This window comes from Propithecus coquereli, unplaced genomic scaffold, assembly GCF_000956105.1.
Source record: "Propithecus coquereli isolate 6110/MARCELLA unplaced genomic scaffold, Pcoq_1.0 Scaffold142, whole genome shotgun sequence".
NCBI lineage: Eukaryota > Metazoa > Chordata > Mammalia > Primates > Indriidae > Propithecus > Propithecus coquereli.
The window spans coordinates 2,396,742-2,416,198 of NW_012138525.1; the positions used below are offsets into that span (position 1 = coordinate 2,396,742).

Consider the following 19,457-nt stretch of genomic DNA (forward strand, 5'->3'; position numbering starts at 1 on the left):
AAATTCCTGGGAAGTCAGAGGTCATTTAGAAGTCTTTGGGCTTTTCAATCTTTTTCTCTTTAAGAATCCTTTGTCTTTAGGCCAGGCATGGTGGCTCGTGCCTGTAATCCTAGCACTCTGGGAAGCTGAAGCGGGTGGATCATTTGAGCTCAGGAGTTCGAAAGCAGCCTGAGTGAGCAAGAGCAAGACCACCATCTCTACTAAAAAAAACAGAAAGAAATCAGCTGGACAACTAAAAATATATAGAAAAAATTAGCTGGGCATGGTGGCGCATGCCTGTAGTGCCAGCTACTCGGGAGGCTAAGGCAGTAGGATTGTTTGAGCCCAGGAGTTTGAGGTTGCTGTGAGCTAGGCTGATGCCATAGCACTCTAGCCCGGGCAACAGAGGGAGACTCTGTATCAAAAAAAAAAAAAAAAAAATCCTTTGTCTTTAACATCTTCATAGCGTATCATAAAACAAGCATGAGGTTTGCACTCACACCTGGATTAGACTTCCTAATACCTGTGTGACCTTGGGCCAGTACTTAACCTTCGTAAGTCCCAGTTTCCTCACACATAAAACAGGGACAGCAACTCAAGATTATGCAATCCTGCTGGGAAGATGAGATAACACATGTAGAGAGAACCTACCATGGCATGGGGTAGACTCCTCTCTGTTCCTTCAACCCTCCTTCCATATCTCAGTCACGTTCAACATCGTAAGACACACAGCAGGTTAGCAATAGAAAATGAAATCCTTTTCATTTTGCAAACACCCCAAGAATTTTATCACTAAATCTGTAATTGCTGTCATTTGCAGTCTCAAAAGGAGGTCTACATATTTGAAACGTTCATTCAAGCTGCTCTGAAACAAAGTGGCATAAGATGATATTTGCTTCTCTCTGTTTCTACGGTCAACAATGTTTCTTGGGTCTCTTCTAATGGCTCCAAAATAACACAGTCTCTAGTTTCTGAAAAGATGGTGAATAAGAGAATATATTGGTTGATGGAACAATATTTCATGGTACAAGATTTTTCTTCACTTGTAATAAACTAGCCAGTGAGAAAGCCAGGTCTGTCTTTACAGGGCCATCTGATGACTGACACCTTGGGGGTGACAAGTACAGGTAAAACTGGCATCTGCTCTGGGCTTTTACCCTGCTGGCACAACATGAATCTTTGGTCTTTTATTTGGCAAAAACACTAGCATAATCCATCATCAAGGCCTGTTAAATTATACTTGACATAAACTAGATATCAATTAAATTCAATATAAACAGTATCACAGATACCAGGTCCTATGTCATTCTATAGGTCGAAAGTCACTAAACAAGAATTCAATGCACACTCTGAAGGGGACTCTCGAGAAGCCCTTGTCCAGGATATTTTCCAAGACATTTTGTTACAGAACAGTTCTGAGGGAGCCTTGTGGGCCCACAAGATGATCTTCAAACGATCTTCATCTCCTGAAGAGATGTAGAAACAAACAAATGTATGTTTCAGGCCTCCAAACAAAAAATGACTCTAAACAGTGTCCTCAGGACAAGACTCAAGGAGGCAACAGGTCCTTATGGGTAATAATTCACAGTGATGCTAAATTTTAAATGACCCCAAGGGTTAACAGGTTATCTTTGGTAGGGTGTCTGGGGATGACAGAGAGAAGAAACCTTCACAAGATTTGAGCTTTTGGAAACAGAAAGTGCCAACTCCAAGCAATGGTGTTCTCAGATTGTCTTTCTCGGTCATTGTCACAGTTATCATGACTTCTCAGGGTGAAAGAGGCGAGCTTCAGGACTAGGCAGCCTGTAGCATAAATGTCACAAAGGGAACTGCTGGTTCTCTCAATCTGTGCTCAGACAGCTATCTACAGTGGAGTCTGTCCCATCCCATGCAGAACGAGCGTAAGTGTCAAACGAGGCACAGCTGGGAGGCGTTCTACTACACTGTCAGGCTGAAGAGGGTCTCAGGAGGAAAGCTGTCCATCACAGCTGGGGAAACACATTCAGACTATATCCTGGCTATGCCACTTAGAAGCTTTGCCACCTCTGGGAACTGATTTCCTTATCACTAAAATGGGGATGGCCACATCTAAAAGCGTTAAGTGATCACCTCACATGTACTGAGCATCTGGCACACAGTAGGTGATTAATAAAAGTTAGTTCCCTTCTGCTTGATATTCTGTGAAGCAATGGGCTCCAAAGGCTGCAGAATTTCCAGAGAGGGAGAGATTACTGTGGGCCTGACTGTTTCTTAGGCTAAGTGTACAGAGGAGCAGTCTCACATTCATCCCTAAAAGAAGGGCAGGTTCAGACAGTGGATGGAGGGTGCAGTGTGAACCCTGGCACTGAAGCAGGGAGAAGTGAGGGGTGTGCGAATTGACAGCAAGCAGACAACTGGCCAGAGCAGAAGGAACGTGCTGGAGAATTGAATCCAAGTCAGAAGGTGCTTTGGGGAGGGCCCTGAATTCCTGTCTAAAGTTGGTTTAGACTTTATCTTACAGTCAGTGGGAAGCTGCCAAAGGGTTTTGAGTAGGGAAAGGGGCAAAATAAAAGCAGTTTTAAGATACTTCATCTGGGATGCATTTCCAGACCACGGTGGAGGACCCTGGAGGCAGGGAGGGAGTGTGGAGACGAGAGTGATAGCCCAGATGCTGAGGGGCACACAGCCCTAGCAACGGGGAGGACAGAAAAGCAGAGCAGGGGACAAACTGTTTAAAAGGCAAGAAGGCACCAGCAGAGTCAATTCATACAGCCCAGGAAAGAAGTGGTGCTCAAAGTATCAAATGTTGCTGAGTTACCCAAGGAGAAAGAGGTTGTCACTGGTGATTTTGCAGGAACCATGATTAGTACTGTGGCGAGGACAATGCCTTTCCCCAGATGACTTCTAGCTCCTCCTCCTCCATCGTTCCTGTCTCTTTTCCTGTACTTGGTCCTCAGAGTTAAAGAAATTCCTGTCCCTTTCACTATCAAATCATACATTTTAGTTTTAAAAATAAAATAATGTTGTCTTTCTTCTACTCCTTCAAATTCACTTAAACTTCCCTTAAGTATAAATATAAATTGTTGGCTTACAATTAATAGACAACATTTAGGAGATGAAGATCAACAGGTATCTGGTATCAAGAATAGCTGTGTTTATTTTAAGCCAGAATTAAAGAATTAGATATAATGATGTGTCAATAAACGTTTAACAACATGCTAGGAGACGAGGAATCTTGGTTTGCAGCACTTTCCAATTTGCATGGTGTAAATCCTCCACCATGGCTGATTTCAGACTACCCAACATGAAGTCACTGATGCAGAGTTGGGGAGAGATGTGCTTGGCTGGCTTTTCTGAGTTGCTACGAGCTGAGCACCGAGAGAAGGTAATTCTTTGACAGTTAAAGGCCTTGGCATTAAAGATGAAATCAGCCAGGAGCAAAGGCATTTTTACAGGGATACGATACAATAAAGTTTTAACAAAATTGGCTAGTAACACAATCTCACAGGTGATAACCTACCTCTGGGATAAACCTGAATTTTTAACTGCAGTATAGCATGTTATCAAGTACCTATTCTGTGTCAGATGCTGTCTTCAGCATGTTACATATGATCTGAGTTCTAGATCTGCAACTGCCTGGCTTTGTGACTTAAAAAAAAAAAAAATCACCAAACCATTTTGGGCTTGCTTCCTCACTGGAAAATGGAGAGAGCCATAACAGGATCGTGTTTTCAACGTATGCGCTACGGAGCCCCCCAGGCCTGCGGTGCCGGCTGGGGAAACTGGCCATGTGCAACTCAGGGCTCATGACCCCTGCTTCAACATAGACTGACTTTTAAAAATTTTCCTTATCAGGATTCTGCTTAAGAATTCATCAGGCAAAAAAATTTTTTTTTAAAACTACTAGACTCGATTTCTAAGATCCCTTCATTCTAGGATTCTAAATCCCTCCTGGCAGACTGAAAGCTGAAGAACAAAAATTTCTGATTATAATTTTGCCAGATAAGAGGTATGTGTCTCTTGACAAGCAATCTTTCCTTACATATTACTGGAGTGGACAGTGACATCAAAATAACGAGTTTCTGATCTATGAATGCAGAAGGGCAAATCAGGATAGAAAGTTTTGCTTTTAACTGCATAGGCATTAATATTAAGGAAACATCTGTCATGACTGCAGAACATTAGCTCACGATTCATGAAGATCTCACACAGCACAACAGGCGAGAGAAGCTTCATGTGTAGCACATTAAATGAGAGGAGCTGAGACAAAGAGGGCGGTTCCCAACTTCCAGTCTCAGCCCCCATCAGCAACAAGATTTTTTTTTTAAAGATTTAAACAAACAAATTTGTTTCATTTCCAACCAATAGACAGCTCAACAAAGAATTCTATTATTATTTTTTTCAGACAGGGTCTTGCTCTGTTTCCTGGGCTAGAATACAGTAGCGTCATCATAGCTCACTGTAACCTCAAACTCCTGGGCTCAAGCAATCCTCCTGCCTCAGCCTCCCGAGTAGCTGGGATTACAGGCGTGCACTATCATACCTGGCTAAGTTTTGAATTTTTTGTAGAGATGGGGTTCTCACTATTGCCCAGGCTGGTCTTGAACTCCTGGCCTCAAGCAATGCTCTCACCTCAGCCTCAGAGTGCTAGGATTACAGATGTGAGCCACCATGCCCAGCCTCAACAAAGAATTTTAAAAATTAGCTAGAAAAGAAAGTGCTAGCAGATACAGTTTCAGATGAAAACAGAACCAAAATGTAAAAGATCAGAAATACTAAAAGCTTCAACTTTTGGGTGACATTTCTACAAAGGAGCTGACTTTTAAAGCAAATTCAAAGACAGCACTACCCAAACAAAAGTCCACATGCTCTTCCTCCCAGGATCCTCAGCCTGTTTGCTGCTGTTCATTTATGTTTATCTGTCTGCATTCACTTCGAGTCATTTCAATACTAAGAAACAGTGATTTGGGTCTTGGGAGAGAAGAGGGAGTAGCTCAGTACACAAAACTTCTCCCTGCAGCTCTCATGTCTTTTCATGGCTGCACAGGACATCTCATTAAAAAAACCAAAAATAAAAAAACAACAAAAACAGATCACACTGCTGTGGGATAGATGTTTTAAATGGGCCTTCTAGACCTTTTTTCTTCCTTTTGATATTTGTCACTGAAGCTTTGATAACACCATGAGGATGACAATGGCATTAGGGGACTGAGGGACTGGGAAAACTCTTCTCAACTTACTTGGGGTGGCTGTGGATCCAAAGCCCCCGCTGGCCGAGCTGAATGGGTTTTTGTTGGCTGCATCCTGGCTGGGTTTCCCTCCAAGGCCACTGAAGAAACCTCCCCCTCTTCCAGTGTTTCCAGACCCAAACACGCTACCACTGGAAGAGGATGACTGCTGAAAAACAAAAGGGACAGGAAGCAAGATACGATGAGAAGTCATCGGAAAATGGCAGGCTACATCCGTGGGCAGGAGGTGCTCGCAGCTGGTACAAATGGAAAATATAAGAGAATTCTGATTAGTTCTGGTATGGATGCTCTAACGACCACAAAAGCAGCGGGACTCTGGACAGGGACTTCCTACAAATCGGAAGTTCTCCAGCTATTCTATGTTTGCAGTTCTCTGAAAATGTGATTTATGGTAGGTGGGAACTTGCAATGCTTATCTGCCCTGCTGTCTGAAGTTTCTGACACAACGCCAAGGGCAGGAATCCAACCCCACAAGAGATCCACCAAATAGAAAAGTTTAGAAACATTTAGAGGCTACTACGAGCACCACTTATTCTGATTCCTCCAGTGTTTGGCTGAACTTATCAGCAATGGACAAGTGATTTATACTGTCTTTCTCTCAATTTGAGCACTTTTATATCATAATGACTTTCCCAGTGCTGCAGAAATAAGCCTAAATTAGCTCCACTGTTGAAATGATGACCACAGCTGAATTCTGTCCAAGTTTATAAATCTTATGCTCAGAGGATGCTGCTAACTTAGGGGCAGATGCTGACTCAAAGCTGTATCAGGCACCAGACACTTGATTTCTGTTTGGAAACTAGTTCTTTAAGAACAACCAGTTCTACATTTGAGGGGCCATTCACATTAGCTAAGTGTGTTATCTCCTAGGCTGATAATGCAGAATAAAGGCAGGCTTTAGAAGCGGGCTGCTGTGCACAGGAACGTACAGGAGCCCCCCTCAAACGGAGGGCAGTGGTGGTGTCGGTCCTCTTCTGTAAAATGGGGATAATAAACTACCCACCTCAAAATGGTGAGTGAATTAAATGAGTAAGAAACATAACACTCTTTAGAACGGTGCCTGAAATAGAATACGTGATCAAAAAATGGTTGCTGTTCAGTATTTTAACAATAATAATGAACCAACGATCAAGCACTTTGTATGCGCACTTTTCTAAGTAATCATTTAATCTTCACAAAAATCAGACCTCCAGTGGGCCATTTCCAAAACATGCCCCCATCACTTCCCCTCCTCTCAGTCTGGTCTGAGCCACCTTAACCCAACCCTTTGCCTGGACTATGCAACTACTTAACTGGTCTCTGCTTCTACTACCGTCTCTGTTCACAGCAGCTAGAGTACTGTTGAAATGGCAGCAAGATCCTTTCACCCCTTTGAACAAATTCTAAAAGACCCTACAGGATCTGTCCCCTGTCTCTTGCACATCATCTTTTATCACCCTCTCCCTCACTCAGTACAGTCTGTCTTTTTTGCCGTGAACACAGCAAGCTTATTTTTTTGCCTTAGGGCAATGTACTTAATGTACTTGCTAGTCTACCTTTTTATTCCTTTACATTTCTTTTAAAAAAAACCCCACAATAACAGTTCACTACAACCATTTAATGATGAGTAACAGCTAGGAATCCAATCCAATCATAAAAGCATAGGCTTTGATAAGTAGCAAACTGTCACTGAAAGGAAGAGAGACATGACAACTGATGCTTGTATGGAGAAGGGATCAGATTGTTTGGCTGACTTCCATGTGTAAGGCTGAAACACAGGAAACTGCCAATATATGAACATTCTGCCCTACAAAAAAATAGCAATTTCAGATGGCTCAGCTTAATTTTAATAATGTGATTTGATAAAGGCCACCCACAGAAATGAATACAGTAGATAACTGATATACTTCACTGAGGTAAATATGAATTGATAGTTACTGCATCCTCATAAATGGGTGAGAATCCCATTCAATTTAACTCCGATATATAATAGGTTTTTAAAACTTAAAATCATGGAAAAATCTTAAATATGTACAAAAAGGAGACAGAAGAGTATAATGAACCCTCCACACACCCATCAGCCAGCTTTAACAATGATCAGCTCATAGCCAGCTGGGTTTTATCTTTGCCCTCCATTTCCTCTCATGCTTTATTAGAATGAAGCAAATCTCAGACATCTTATCATTTCACGCACTCATTTTCCAGTATAAATCTGTAAAACAAACTGTAACCACAACACAATTATAACAGAAAAATTTAATAATTCCTTAATATTACTGAGTAAGGAGTAAGTGTTCAAGATCCAGCTTCATGATATTGCCAAAAAAATCAAACTTGACTCTCATTAAGCCAAATACTTCACAAGACGTAAAAGAGGACCAAGGACCCAGTTAGCTTGGAAGGTACACCACAAGGATGCAGTCAGCAACGAGATGATGGGAAACTCCACAAGACAAATGACCAGCTTTGTTCAACAACTGAACGATGAGAGAAATGAAAAATGGAGAAACATGAGAGGGAAATCTATAGGTAAAGGGATTTAAGAGACCAATCAACCAAACCCAATGTGTGGCCGTTATCTGATCTTGATTCAAACAAACAAAATGTAAAAAGAAAAGAGAGAGATTCGTGGGACTTCCTCAGAAAGGCATTTCCTGACCATCTAACCTAAACCAACTTCCCTGATTACTATCACAAGCTTTATTTCTTCACAGTATGTAACACTCTCTGAAATTAAAGACTGATCCCCTTCATCAAATGGAAGCTCTGTGAGCATAGCCACTTCTGTCTTACTCACCACTAATTTCTGCATGAATTATTAATTTGGACAGATTTTGGTTTCAGTCCTCGTTCTATAATTTGTGAGCTATGTATTTGTACCTTAACAAAATATTGAATCTTCTGATCCATGAACATAGGATGTCTTTCCATTTACTTAGATCTTAATTTCAACATTTTATAGTATTCATGAAGTTATTTTTCTTCTTTTTTTTTTGATGCCAGTTGTATTGGTCAGCTAGACATTGTTTAAGTTTTGCACTTCTCTTGTTAAATTTATTCTACCCTTTTCTGCCGCCTCTCCTTCTAGGACTCTGATTACACATATGTTGGACTGCCTGATACTGCTGCACAGGTCACTAATGCCCTGTCCAATTTTTTTTCCAGTCTCTCTGACCTTCACTTTGAATAATTTCTGTTGAAATGTCCTCAAGTTCACTATTCTTCTGTAGTATTCACTCTGCTGCTAAGCCTTTCTAATCATTTTTTACTTCACATGCTAAATTTAAACATTAAATACACATCAAGACTTTATTTTTTAAAATTCCATTTTTCTGCTGAGATTCCTTATTCAACCATTCTTTCAATATTTTCCTGTAAATCCTTGAGCACAACAGTTATTTTAAAGTCTTTGTCTCTAGCTCATCTATAGGTTGATTTTTGCTAATTTTTAAATTGTGGGTCCCCCCCTTTTCGGTTGCTTTGTATGTTTCATAATTTTGGGTATACAATAACAGTGGTGACTGAAGAACAATGTTTTTCCAGAGAGTGAGAGTTCTCTTTTATCTGTAGACATAAGGAGGTAATTATTCAGATTTCACTATGGGTTGATCTGGCACTGAGCTCACTACTCGTTAGCCCAACAGTGTCTCTGGTTAGAGTTTAAGTTATCTGTCATATAAGCGTCTAAGCCTGGAGTCAGGAGGCAGCTGGGCTGCGGCATCACCTTTAGACCCAACAGTTCCGGACTACAGGATAATGGAAGACTGCAAATTCTGCTTTTTAGTTTTACTTTTTTTTCCCTAACAAAAGCAGGAGAATGGGTAGCAGGATATTTACGCCAAACAAATTACTGTTGCACTTGCAAGTCTTTCAGAATCCCAATCTGATTTTTTAAAAACAGCTTTATTGGGATATATATAATTCATGTACCATACAATTCACTGATTCAAAGTATAAAACTCAATGGTTTTTGGTATATGACTATCCATTTTTAAAAAATTATGGTAAAATACACATAACATAAAACTTGCCATTTTAACCATTTTTAAGTGTACAATTCAGTAGCATTAATTACATGTGCAATGTTGTACAACCATCACAATCCATTTCTAAAATTTTCATTACCCCAAAGTGAAATTCTATAACCCTTAAGCAGTAACTCCCCATACCCTCCTCCCCTCAGTCCCTGATAACGTCTAATCTACTTTCCATCTGTATGAATTTATCTATTCTAGATATTTCACATAAGTGGAATCATTTAATATTTGTCCTTTTGTGGCTTATTTCACTTAGCATACTGTTTTCAAGCTTCATCCATGTGCAGCATCAATCAGAACTTCATCCCTTTTGATGGTTGAGAAATATTTCATTGAATGTATATATTATGTTTATCTGTTGACATTTGAGTTGTTTCCACCTTTTTTGGCTATGTGAATAATGCTGCAATAAACAGTGGCATACAAATATCTGTTCCAGTTCCTTTCTTCAATTCCCTCAGGTATTCTATTAATACCCTGGAGTAGAACTGTTGGGTCATATGGTAGAAGTACTATGTTTAGCTTTTTGAGGAACCACCACACTATAGCAGTTGCACAATTTTACATTCCCACCATCAGTGTATGAGGGTTCCAGTTCCTCCATATCCTTGCCAATACTGGTTTGTTTATTATTTATTTATTTATCTGACAGGGTCTTGCTCTGTTGCCTGGGCTAAAGTGCAGTGGCATCATCACAGCTCACTGCAACCTCAAACTCCTGGGCTCAAGCGATCCTCCTGCCTCAGCCTCCAGAGTAGCTAGGACTACAGGTGCTCACCACCACATCCGGCTAATTTTTCGTTTTTTGTAGAGACAGGGTCTCACTACATTGCCTAGGCTGGTCTTGAACTCCTGAGTTCAAGCAATCCTCCTACCTTGGCCTCCCAAAGTGCTGGGATTACAGGTGTGAGCCACTGTGCCTGGCCTACTTATGGACATTCTTACCTGTATCTTTTGATGAGCAAAAGCACTCACTTCTGTGCGTTATATATTCAGGGTAGATTCGCTGGGTCAAAAGGGGTTTTGTATATTTAATTTTGATACTGCCACATGGTTTTTCAAAGTGGTTAGTATGAATTTATACTCCCACTAGCAATGAGAGTTTCCAGTTGCTCTTTTCCTCACTAATACTTGGCACTGTCAGTCGTTTTAATTTAATTTGGGTGTAGCTGTCTTTTTTCTTTTTGATTTGTAGGAACTCCTTATATACTCGGAATACAATTAATCTTTTGGTTACATAGGCTACAATTTTCCTATTTCATGGCTTGTTTTACCCTAAAATTGAGAAGGCCATAATCTTAATGAAGTCAAATTTTCCTTCTGTCTGAGGAATGTCCCTTAGAATTTCCTTCAGGTCTGCTAGACATGAATTCTCTCAGTATTTGTTTATCCGAAAAAAAAGCCTTGATTTCACTTCATTCTCTAAAGATATTTTTGCCAGCTATAGAAATTCTAGGTAGACAGTCCGCACTCTGGCTTTCATAGCACTTTCATAGTGCTAGGAAGTCAGCAGTCAGTCCGGCTATGGCTACTTAGAAGGTAACCTGCCTTTTTGCTCTAGTTGCTTTTAATACTTTATCTCTGTTGTTCTGCAGTTCACTAGGCTAGGTCTCAGAATCAATTTCCTTTAATGGCACTTACTGGGCTCTTGAACCTGTGGGTTGCTATTATCTATTAGTTTTGGAAATTTGTCTTTTTCTCTAACATTGCCACACATTCTCTCTTTTTCTTCTGGGACTCTGATTAAATGTATGTTAGATTTTCTCCTGTAGGATTTTTGTTCTCTTTTGTATTTTCAATCTTTTTTGCTCTCTATGATGCATTCCAGATAATTTAATTTAACCTACCTTCTAGTTCTAGGGTCACCAAACTACAGCTCAGGTGTCAAATCCAGGCCACTACCTGTTTTTGTAAATAAAGCTCAACTGGAACATAATCATGCTCGTTCATTTACATATTGTCTACAGCTGCTCTTGCACTTGGTGGCAGAGACAAGTGGCTGTGACGGACGACCTACAGCCCTCAAAGCCTGAACACTCACTGTCTCACCCCGTTCTAGTAAACTACTACTGTTTTCAGCTGGGTCTAATCTGCTCAAAATAAATTCACTGAGTTTTAAATTTTAATTATTTCATTTTTCTAGAAATTCTATTTAGTTCTTTTTCAAAGCTGCTATGACACTTCTTATTTCCTACTCCTTAACGGTATTTTCAAGTTTGTTTTTTATTTCTTTTAAACACGTAAAACATAGTTGATTTATCAGTGGTCTCTGCAAAGGTATTTCTGATGTTTATTCTGGCTCTTGCTCATAGTTCCTTATTTCCTTATGTGACTAATTTAGGTGTGGGAATCAATGTTTTTAAAAACTGTAAGAATAATCTGAGGCCTAAAGTTCCTTCTATTCAGAGGGAGTCCGTGCACTGCTTCTGCCACACATGGAGGCACCACCATGCTAGAACCACATCAGGCCACAGTCACAGGCTGAGACCTGTGAATCTGGAGTCCCAGCTTACTGTGAGGAATGTCTCTACTTTGTCCATATCTTAGTGATTTTTGTCCCTTTATCCTTGGGGTTTTTATATAGAAAATTCAAATTTTCTCTGATTAGTAAATGCTGTCAGGGCGAAAGGAGCTTCTGTGTACTACTTTACTTTTCCAGGCTCCCATTTTCCTTTTAATTTGGCTTGGCAAAATACCTTGTCAGCTTACCAGCGCTTTTAAAAACATGGTTTTTGGGCCGGGCGCTGTGGCTCACGCCTGTAAACCTAGCACTCGGGAGGCCAAGGTGGGTGGATCGCTCAAGGTCAGGAGTTCGAGACCAGTCTGAGCAAGAACGAGACCCCCATCTCTACTAAAAATAGAAAGAAACTATCTGGACAACTAAAAAAATATATATAGAAAAAATTAGCCGGGCATGGTGGCGCATGCCTGTAGTCCCAGCTACTCAGGAGGCTGAGGCAGGAGGATCGCTTGAGCTCAGGAGTTTGAGGTTGCTGTGAGCTAGGCTGACGCCATGGCACTCTAGCCCAGGCAACAGAGTGAGACTCTGTCTCAAAAAAACAAAAAAAAACATGGTTTTTATGTTGTATCTAGCATTTTTGGCAGTTTTCAGTAGGCAATTCGGTTTGAATAACCTAGTCCTCCATTACAAGAAACCGGAAATCAAAAGTTTCATTTCTCTCTTTTAAGAAAGACCACTGACTAGGGTGGAGTCCACCTTCAAACAAAAATGAAGATAAGGAAAATCTCCTGTTGAACATGTATAAGAATCATAAATTATGCCTAGCACTTTATTAACTGCTAGACTAATACTAACTCCACCTTCGGAAAGTCACAACCATTTCCAACACACAAGAGAATCTTTCTTCAGAAGGGCTCCTTAGGAGGTTAGTACGATCTCAAAGCAGCTGGTATGTGATAAAACGGTCAATTTAACCTCTCTGGGTCTTCAGTGTCCTCATCTCTCGAATGGGGATAATAATAGTACCTACCTTATAGAGGTGCTGTGAGGATCACATGAATTAATTTGTATTAAACACTTCATGCTATGCCCGGTACACAGATAACTGCAAGCTATACAAAGTGGAACAGCTCAGTTCACCAAGAGTCGTCACTGGACTACATATAGCTTAGCACAGGGGCTGCACATGGTCTCTTGTTACAGATTCTTCTTGCTCTTTTTTGTTTTTTTTTTTTCAAACCATTAAAAAATATAAAAATCATTCTTAGCTCAAGAATTAAAAAACAAAAAACAAAAAAAACAAGGCTGAAGGGAATATTTAGCCCATAGACTGTAGTTGCCAACCCTTGGCCTAACAGAACAGGCCAACTGATAGAAATCAGGCAATGTGCTTTTAAAGTACTTTCCCAGAGGACTATCGAAGAAGGATCAAAACTCTAGTGATGCTCTCTTATCAGAGTTGAGCTGACACTTCTGCATCCCCAAGCAGCTGAACAGAGTGTAGCCTCAGAACCACATACGGCTGTTTGCTGGGCTTGGAGACATACATGGACGGTTATATTACAGTGGTGAAAACTGGATGAGTTTGATATATGGGACATGAATACAGACAAAGACATATTTACCTGGCCAAAGACTGCTCCGCCAGTACTGGCTGCTTGACCAAACACGGAACCAGTATTACTAGACCCAAAACCTATAAAATACGAAGAAAACAAAAGCTCAATTTGGATAAGTCTTTTTTACAACATCAAAATGTTGGGTTTTTTTTTTTTTAATGGCATTTAGGTATGCTGAGATATCCCATAATAAATCAACTTATGAATAAAGTCTGTTTCCCCATCTAGAAAATGGAGAAAATTCTAAGTAAATACTTTAAGACCTTTTTTCACTGCTAACATTTTATAATAGCATAAATTCCAAAGTCCCAAGGAAAGAATCCTTCTCTCCTACTAAATCCCAGGCGAGAGGATATAAGATGGTGCACCCTCAGACTGCTGCCCAGATTTTCAGCTGCCAGGAATTCCCTCCAATGACTGACTCACTGTTGTGAACATTTCTATTCCCTGGTTTCCTATGAATCTCAAATGAAAGATTCTTTCAAGGTAGTTTACCTTTCTTCCAGATGGCATAACATACCTGAGGTGCTAGGGTGAACAAGGCCTGGGAAAATCAGGCAGAACTATACATATTATAATATAATAACGAAAGAACACTAGACAAGAAGTGAGCAGGTAGGAGTTCCATTCTCATTTCTGTCACTGATTAGGTCAGGGAGCTTGGGCAAATCTCAATTCCTCAACCAGGGCTGCAGTACACAGCTCGGGTACCTTTCCACACAGTTACTAAATGAAAGAGGATTTCTTTACGGGTTCTGAATAGTTTGGTCATGCCTGTACACGAGGTATTCGCAAGTTCTGACTGCAGAACAAACGATGCAGTAGAGGTCGAGACCACATTAAATATTCTGCTGTCCTTTAAGACTCACAGGGCCTCCTCCCTGCCTGTCCTCTGGACCGAGTCAGTACACTGCCCATCACTCGGAGAGGCCAGCTGGCCTCTGCACAGGGCATCAGGTGGATATCAAAACTCTACCTTTTCACCATAGCGTCTGTGTAGGTAAACTTAGTAGGAGCTTAACAAATATTTGTTGAAGGAAGGAAAACATTCCTTTTCTGATAAATTATGAGCCATTTTCCAATAAATTATCATTGAAGAAATGAGCCTGTAGTTACTAGTAATCTTGCCCACCAGAAATCACTGATCCTTATTTTCCCCCCAGAGCCTAACTGCAAAAGAATTGCCTTTCATAAGATAGTCATTGGAAAGCAAATCTTAGAAAAGATTTTCAAACTGCCCCATCTATTGATAACTTTTAGAAGTGAAAACAGCTGCTAAAATTGGACATACAATAGTTAAGGATTAAGTTTCAACTGTCAAAAATAGTAAAATTTTAAAAGTTTTGAAAAAAATCACAACATTGGAAATAGGGAAAAAACTCAAGTCCTCAAATGTCAGTATCTGCCATTCCAGTAAGAAAGGTGGTGTCAGAGGAAACATAAAATATTGGCAGGGCAGTGAACGACCACGAGGACACTTTCATTCTCCTTTTGACCCCAATACTTGCACTATCTGACACTGGATCAGTCTCCTTGAGGCTTGAAGCTTTGGACATGATGGCCTCTAAAGCATCTTCCAAGTTGAAAATTTCTTATTTATGAGAAATTAAATTACTTGCCATGACCTTAAATTAAAGACCCTTGTTTTTTCCCCATGAAATTGGCACTCTGGTGGCTAGCAGAGTGGACAACTTGCTAAGAAGCATAACTAGAGCTGCACTGAGCTGGAACAGATCCAGCCAAGTAGGCCAAAGAAATTCTTGAGACCACATATGCTCCAAGCGCCCTTACAGGTTATTTTTTGTTTTTCCCTTTCTTTCTTTTAACTACAAAAGTTATGCAGGTTTGTTGCAAATGTTTCAAATAACATAGAGGCAACAAGTAAAAAGTTTCCATAAATTCTTACCTGAAGCTTGACAAAAGCTAAACCCAGAGGACGCTGCCGTGGTGGTGGTGGCTGAGGCACCACCAAATACCGAGCCTCCCTGCCCAAAGCCGGGACTCTGACCAAAAGCAGGAGGATTGCTTTGGCCAAACAGCCCCCCTCCTGCGTTGGCAGAAGACTGTCCAAATGAGAAGGAACCAGAACTACTGGCACTTGAAGAGGCACCGAAGACATTCCCACTGGTGGATGTGGGGGTGGAGGAAACTGACTGACCGAAGACAGGCACGGAACTGAACCCAGGCTGACTGAAGGAGAAGCCACCCGCAGGGCTGCTCGTCGACTGCCCGAAGGCCGGGGCCTGCCCAAACGTCGTCTGTCCAAAGACGCCTGGGGCTGAGGCGCCAAAAGCTGGACTGCCAAACCCCGAGCTGCTGACCTGTGGCGTGGCGGCTGCTGTGCTGGCTACGCTGCCTGTCTGCTGCCCAAAGACGCTTGGTGCGGTGCTGGCTGCCACCTGCCCAAACACAGGGGTGGCAGAGGGGGCAGTGGCTGTGTTGTTGGTGAGCTGGCTGAAAGCTGAGCTAGAACTGGCAGCAGGTGGCTGAGTAAAGACCGATGAGCCAGAAGTGACAGTCCCAAACACTGCTGCCTCTGTAGCTGGGCCTGGAGCAATACTGGAAGCAGTGCTGGAGCTTGTGGGGGCACTTGATGTTTCGATGGTCACAGGGCCTGAACTTGAGATGGCAGCTGCTGTGACAGCAGTCTGTCCAGACACTGAAAAGGTGGAAGCAGGAGATATTGCCTCCGTCCTGACATCAGGGCCCCCAGAAGCTGCTGGAGTGGCCTCTGCAGGAGGTGCTATGAGACTGGTACTAGATGCTGCAGTGCCCGGATTGCTGACTAAAGGCTGGGCAAGAACAGGTTCTTTTTTAACAGAGTCCGAAGTTTGCAGAGGAGCCTGGGGAAGCTGGGCTGACGGCTGATGCCCTAGAAGAGAGGCTGTTGATGCTGAGCCCTCACTGTTGCCTGGCTTCTCAGGCAAAGCCGACGATGCAGCTGCCTCTGTGCTTTTACCAGAAGACGCAGGCGGGGACGAAGTAGATGCTGGACTCAGGAGGCTACCGAACGACAACGTGGAGAATGGTGCTGGAAGGGGAGTGGCACTGGCAGTTGTAGTTGACGGTGGGGCAGATGGGGGCACTATGCTACTGGTCTGTTGGCTTCCAAATGAAAAACTAGTCTTGCCACCATTTAGAGATGTCCCACCAAAACTGATTATCCCCCCAGAGGGCCCCGCACTGGTGAGTGGCAGACTGCCAAACACACTAGTCGAGGAACCGCCGGTGCTTGTGCTTGAGACTGCTGGTGGTGCTACTGTGGTGGTGGTGACAGAAGAAGTCACAGGGGGTTCCCCATGCTTCCCTAACGCTGGAGGGCCAGTAAAACTAAATCCTGAGGGCACGTTTGACGTCTTGGTGGGCTGGGCGCTAGTTAGGCTTGTGGATGAAGTCTTACTAGCTGGCTTTATAGAATCATCTGCTTGGCCAACCCGCAGTCCCGAGAAACTTCCTAGAGTCTCTCCAGCCAAGGAACTTGGAAACAGAAGCTCTCCCAACTTGGATGGTGAAGTTTCCAGCTTGCTAGAGGTGGTAGAAAGAGCAATTCCAGAAGGTGCCACAGGTCTGCTGCTAGATGGAGCAGCCTCTCCTGGAGAAGCAACGGCAGCTCCTGTGAGGGTGGATGCTGATGTGATTCCTGAGGTAGGGGAGCTCTCAGGAATGGTCTCGTAAAAAGGTTTGCCTCCCCCGCCAAACGAGAATGTGTCGAGCTGGTTTGACTCTTTGGTGGAGGGTGTTGCCCCTAGTAAGAAAAAGAAATTAGGAGATGGGTTGCACTTAGCAAAACAGGACCTATCACAGTTCCACTGATTGGATTTCTAAGCCACAGCTCTCTCCTCTGAAGAGTGGGGGCAGCGTGCCGTAACGGCAGTTTTCTTTGCGGAGGACAGAATGAATGCTTCTGAGGGATGTGGGCTCTAAGTCATCACACTGAGGTGAAAGGAACAAATACTCTTTTTATGACCATTAAATCACAAATACATGACATCTAGAATACATGAAATTAATGAATTACTCCAAAGGAGAAATAAGAAGGCATCTTCCCTTATATTCCAATGACTATCTGTGTGCTTTCTTCAATAACATCCTCAGCACAGTACTAGCCGACAGACCTCCTGATAGACTAGGATTTGATTCAAAATGGAAGTTCTTCTTTTATTTATTTATTTTTGGCAAATAAAGAGTTAATCCTCAGACAATCATTTTTACATACAATTAATGGCTACTTGCTAAATGCTCTACTAAGTAGGCTATTTCACAGAGGCAGCATGGCCTAGTGGTCAAGAACATGGACTCTGGAACTAGCATTTTTGCCCTTTATGGCTGTGCAACTCTAGAAAGGTTACTTTACCTCTCTGGGCCTCAACTTCCCCCTTTGGAAAAGCTAGATAATTATAATGCCTGCCCTCATAGAGCGGTTACAAAGATCAAATGACATACAGGTAAAGCACTCACAAAAAGGCTTCGTCAAACAACAGTGGTCAGTAAAGAAGAGTAACAAAAATATGATATTCATAAACTACAATTAGCCTATTGCAAGTGTCTATTGACATTTCTAACTCCATACTGTTTTAAGAAATCTGGCTATCACATACTCTTGGGAACACTGCAAAGCCCTTACTACCTATAATCTCCAGAAAGAACTCTTTCTACTGTTCGTGTTGTACCGAGTTGTTTATGGTTTGGGATTGTTGTCTATTCTCATATTAATTATAATGTTTATATAAAATTATGATTGTTTATTCCCATTTTATTTTCCTTATGATTTTTGATAATTATTTTGTTCCTACCCAAACACTGAGTTCTTTTTCCTCTAGAAATTAAGAATGGAAAGGAGGTGGGCCTTGAGAGTTGTTCTGCCACATCTAACTGGGCAAAGGACAAAAAAAATTTTAAGAATTACGGTTCGAGAGAGAAAGGAATGAAGCCACCAACCCTTTATGTGCCACATTCAGACCAGGTTTAGGAAGTCTGCTATGCTTCCAGCTCCCCAATCTCCCTCTAGACATTAGGAAATCCTGTTTCCACTGAGAAAATTCTACCACACGGGTAGGCACACAGAAAGCATTCAAAAAATATTTGTTGAGTGAATAAATGATAGATGGTCACTGTTTTATTTATAATGGGGGAAACATGGAAATAACCAAAATGTCCAATAGGTGAATGGTTAAAAAAATTATGGTATATCTGCAAGACAGAATTATGAAGCCATTAAAAATTATATTTACAAGATTCTCAATAATATTGGAAAATTCATAAGAGATTGTGTTAACAAAAAAAAAGCAGAAGACAAAATCCCCAGAAGTAAATATAACAGAACTGCAATAGTTATTACCAAGGGGTACAATGTGTGATTCTAAACTCCTTTATGCTTTTTAATATCTCCATATTTTGCTCAAAAAGAATACTGGGTTGGGTGTGGTGGCTCATGCCTATAATTCTAGCACTTTGGAACGCTGAGGTAAGAGGATCGCTTGAAATCAGGAGTTTGAGACCAGCCTGGGCAACATAGCGAGACCCTGTTTCTACAAAAAATAAAAAATTAGCGAGCATTGGTGGTGTGTGCCTGTAGTCCCGGCTACTCAGGAGGCTGGGGCAGGAGGATCGCTTGAGCCTAGGAATCTGAGGTTGCTGTGAGCTATGATCAAGCCCACTGCACTCTAACCTGGGCAACAGAATAAGACCCTGTCTCAAAAAACAAAACAAAAAAGCATAACACCTCACTTTTATGATTAAAACTTTCTTTTTAAAATAAAAGAAAAATAAATCTAATAATTTAAAGTGATAACTGGAAGACACTTAACCAATACGTTTGGTTTCTTTATAGGTCTTCAAATTCTTTTAAACATTACAAACATGCTAACTGATGGATTTGTAACAACATGCATGGGACCAGTGTGTTTGGAGATATGTTATCAAGCAAATACAATGAATTTGGTCTTTTATTTCTACAGTATTATGTCTATCTCACCCTGAAGAATCACCCAACAAATTGATAAAACTTTAATTATAGATGGAGAAGGTAAAGAAAGAAATTTTAATTCACATGTTGACATTTAAATATTAAATGTTGGCCGGGCGCGGTGGCTCACGCCTGTAATCCTAGCTCTCTGGGAGGCCGAGGCGGGCGGATTGTTTGAGCTCAGGAGTT

General features: G+C 41.5%; 1 protein-coding gene across 2 annotated transcripts in view; it reads right to left on the reverse strand.

Annotated features, from left to right (window-relative positions):
* The window catches only part of NUP214 (nucleoporin 214kDa), a 94,912-nt gene that overhangs the window by 10,986 nt on the left and 64,469 nt on the right, over window positions 1-19,457 (reverse strand). Inside the window, exons 21-23 of one of the 2 annotated variants that reach the window (XM_012639835.1) lie at window positions 15,625-17,048; window positions 13,310-13,380; window positions 5,199-5,355 (exon numbers count right to left, since the gene is read on the reverse strand). In XM_012639835.1, the coding sequence (XP_012495289.1) occupies window positions 5,199-5,355; window positions 13,310-13,380; window positions 15,625-17,048 (1,652 nt within the window). Of the gene's footprint in view, window positions 1-5,198; window positions 5,356-13,309; window positions 13,381-15,209; window positions 17,049-19,457 lie in introns of both variants that reach the window. The other variant, XM_012639836.1, reaches the window with a different exon arrangement.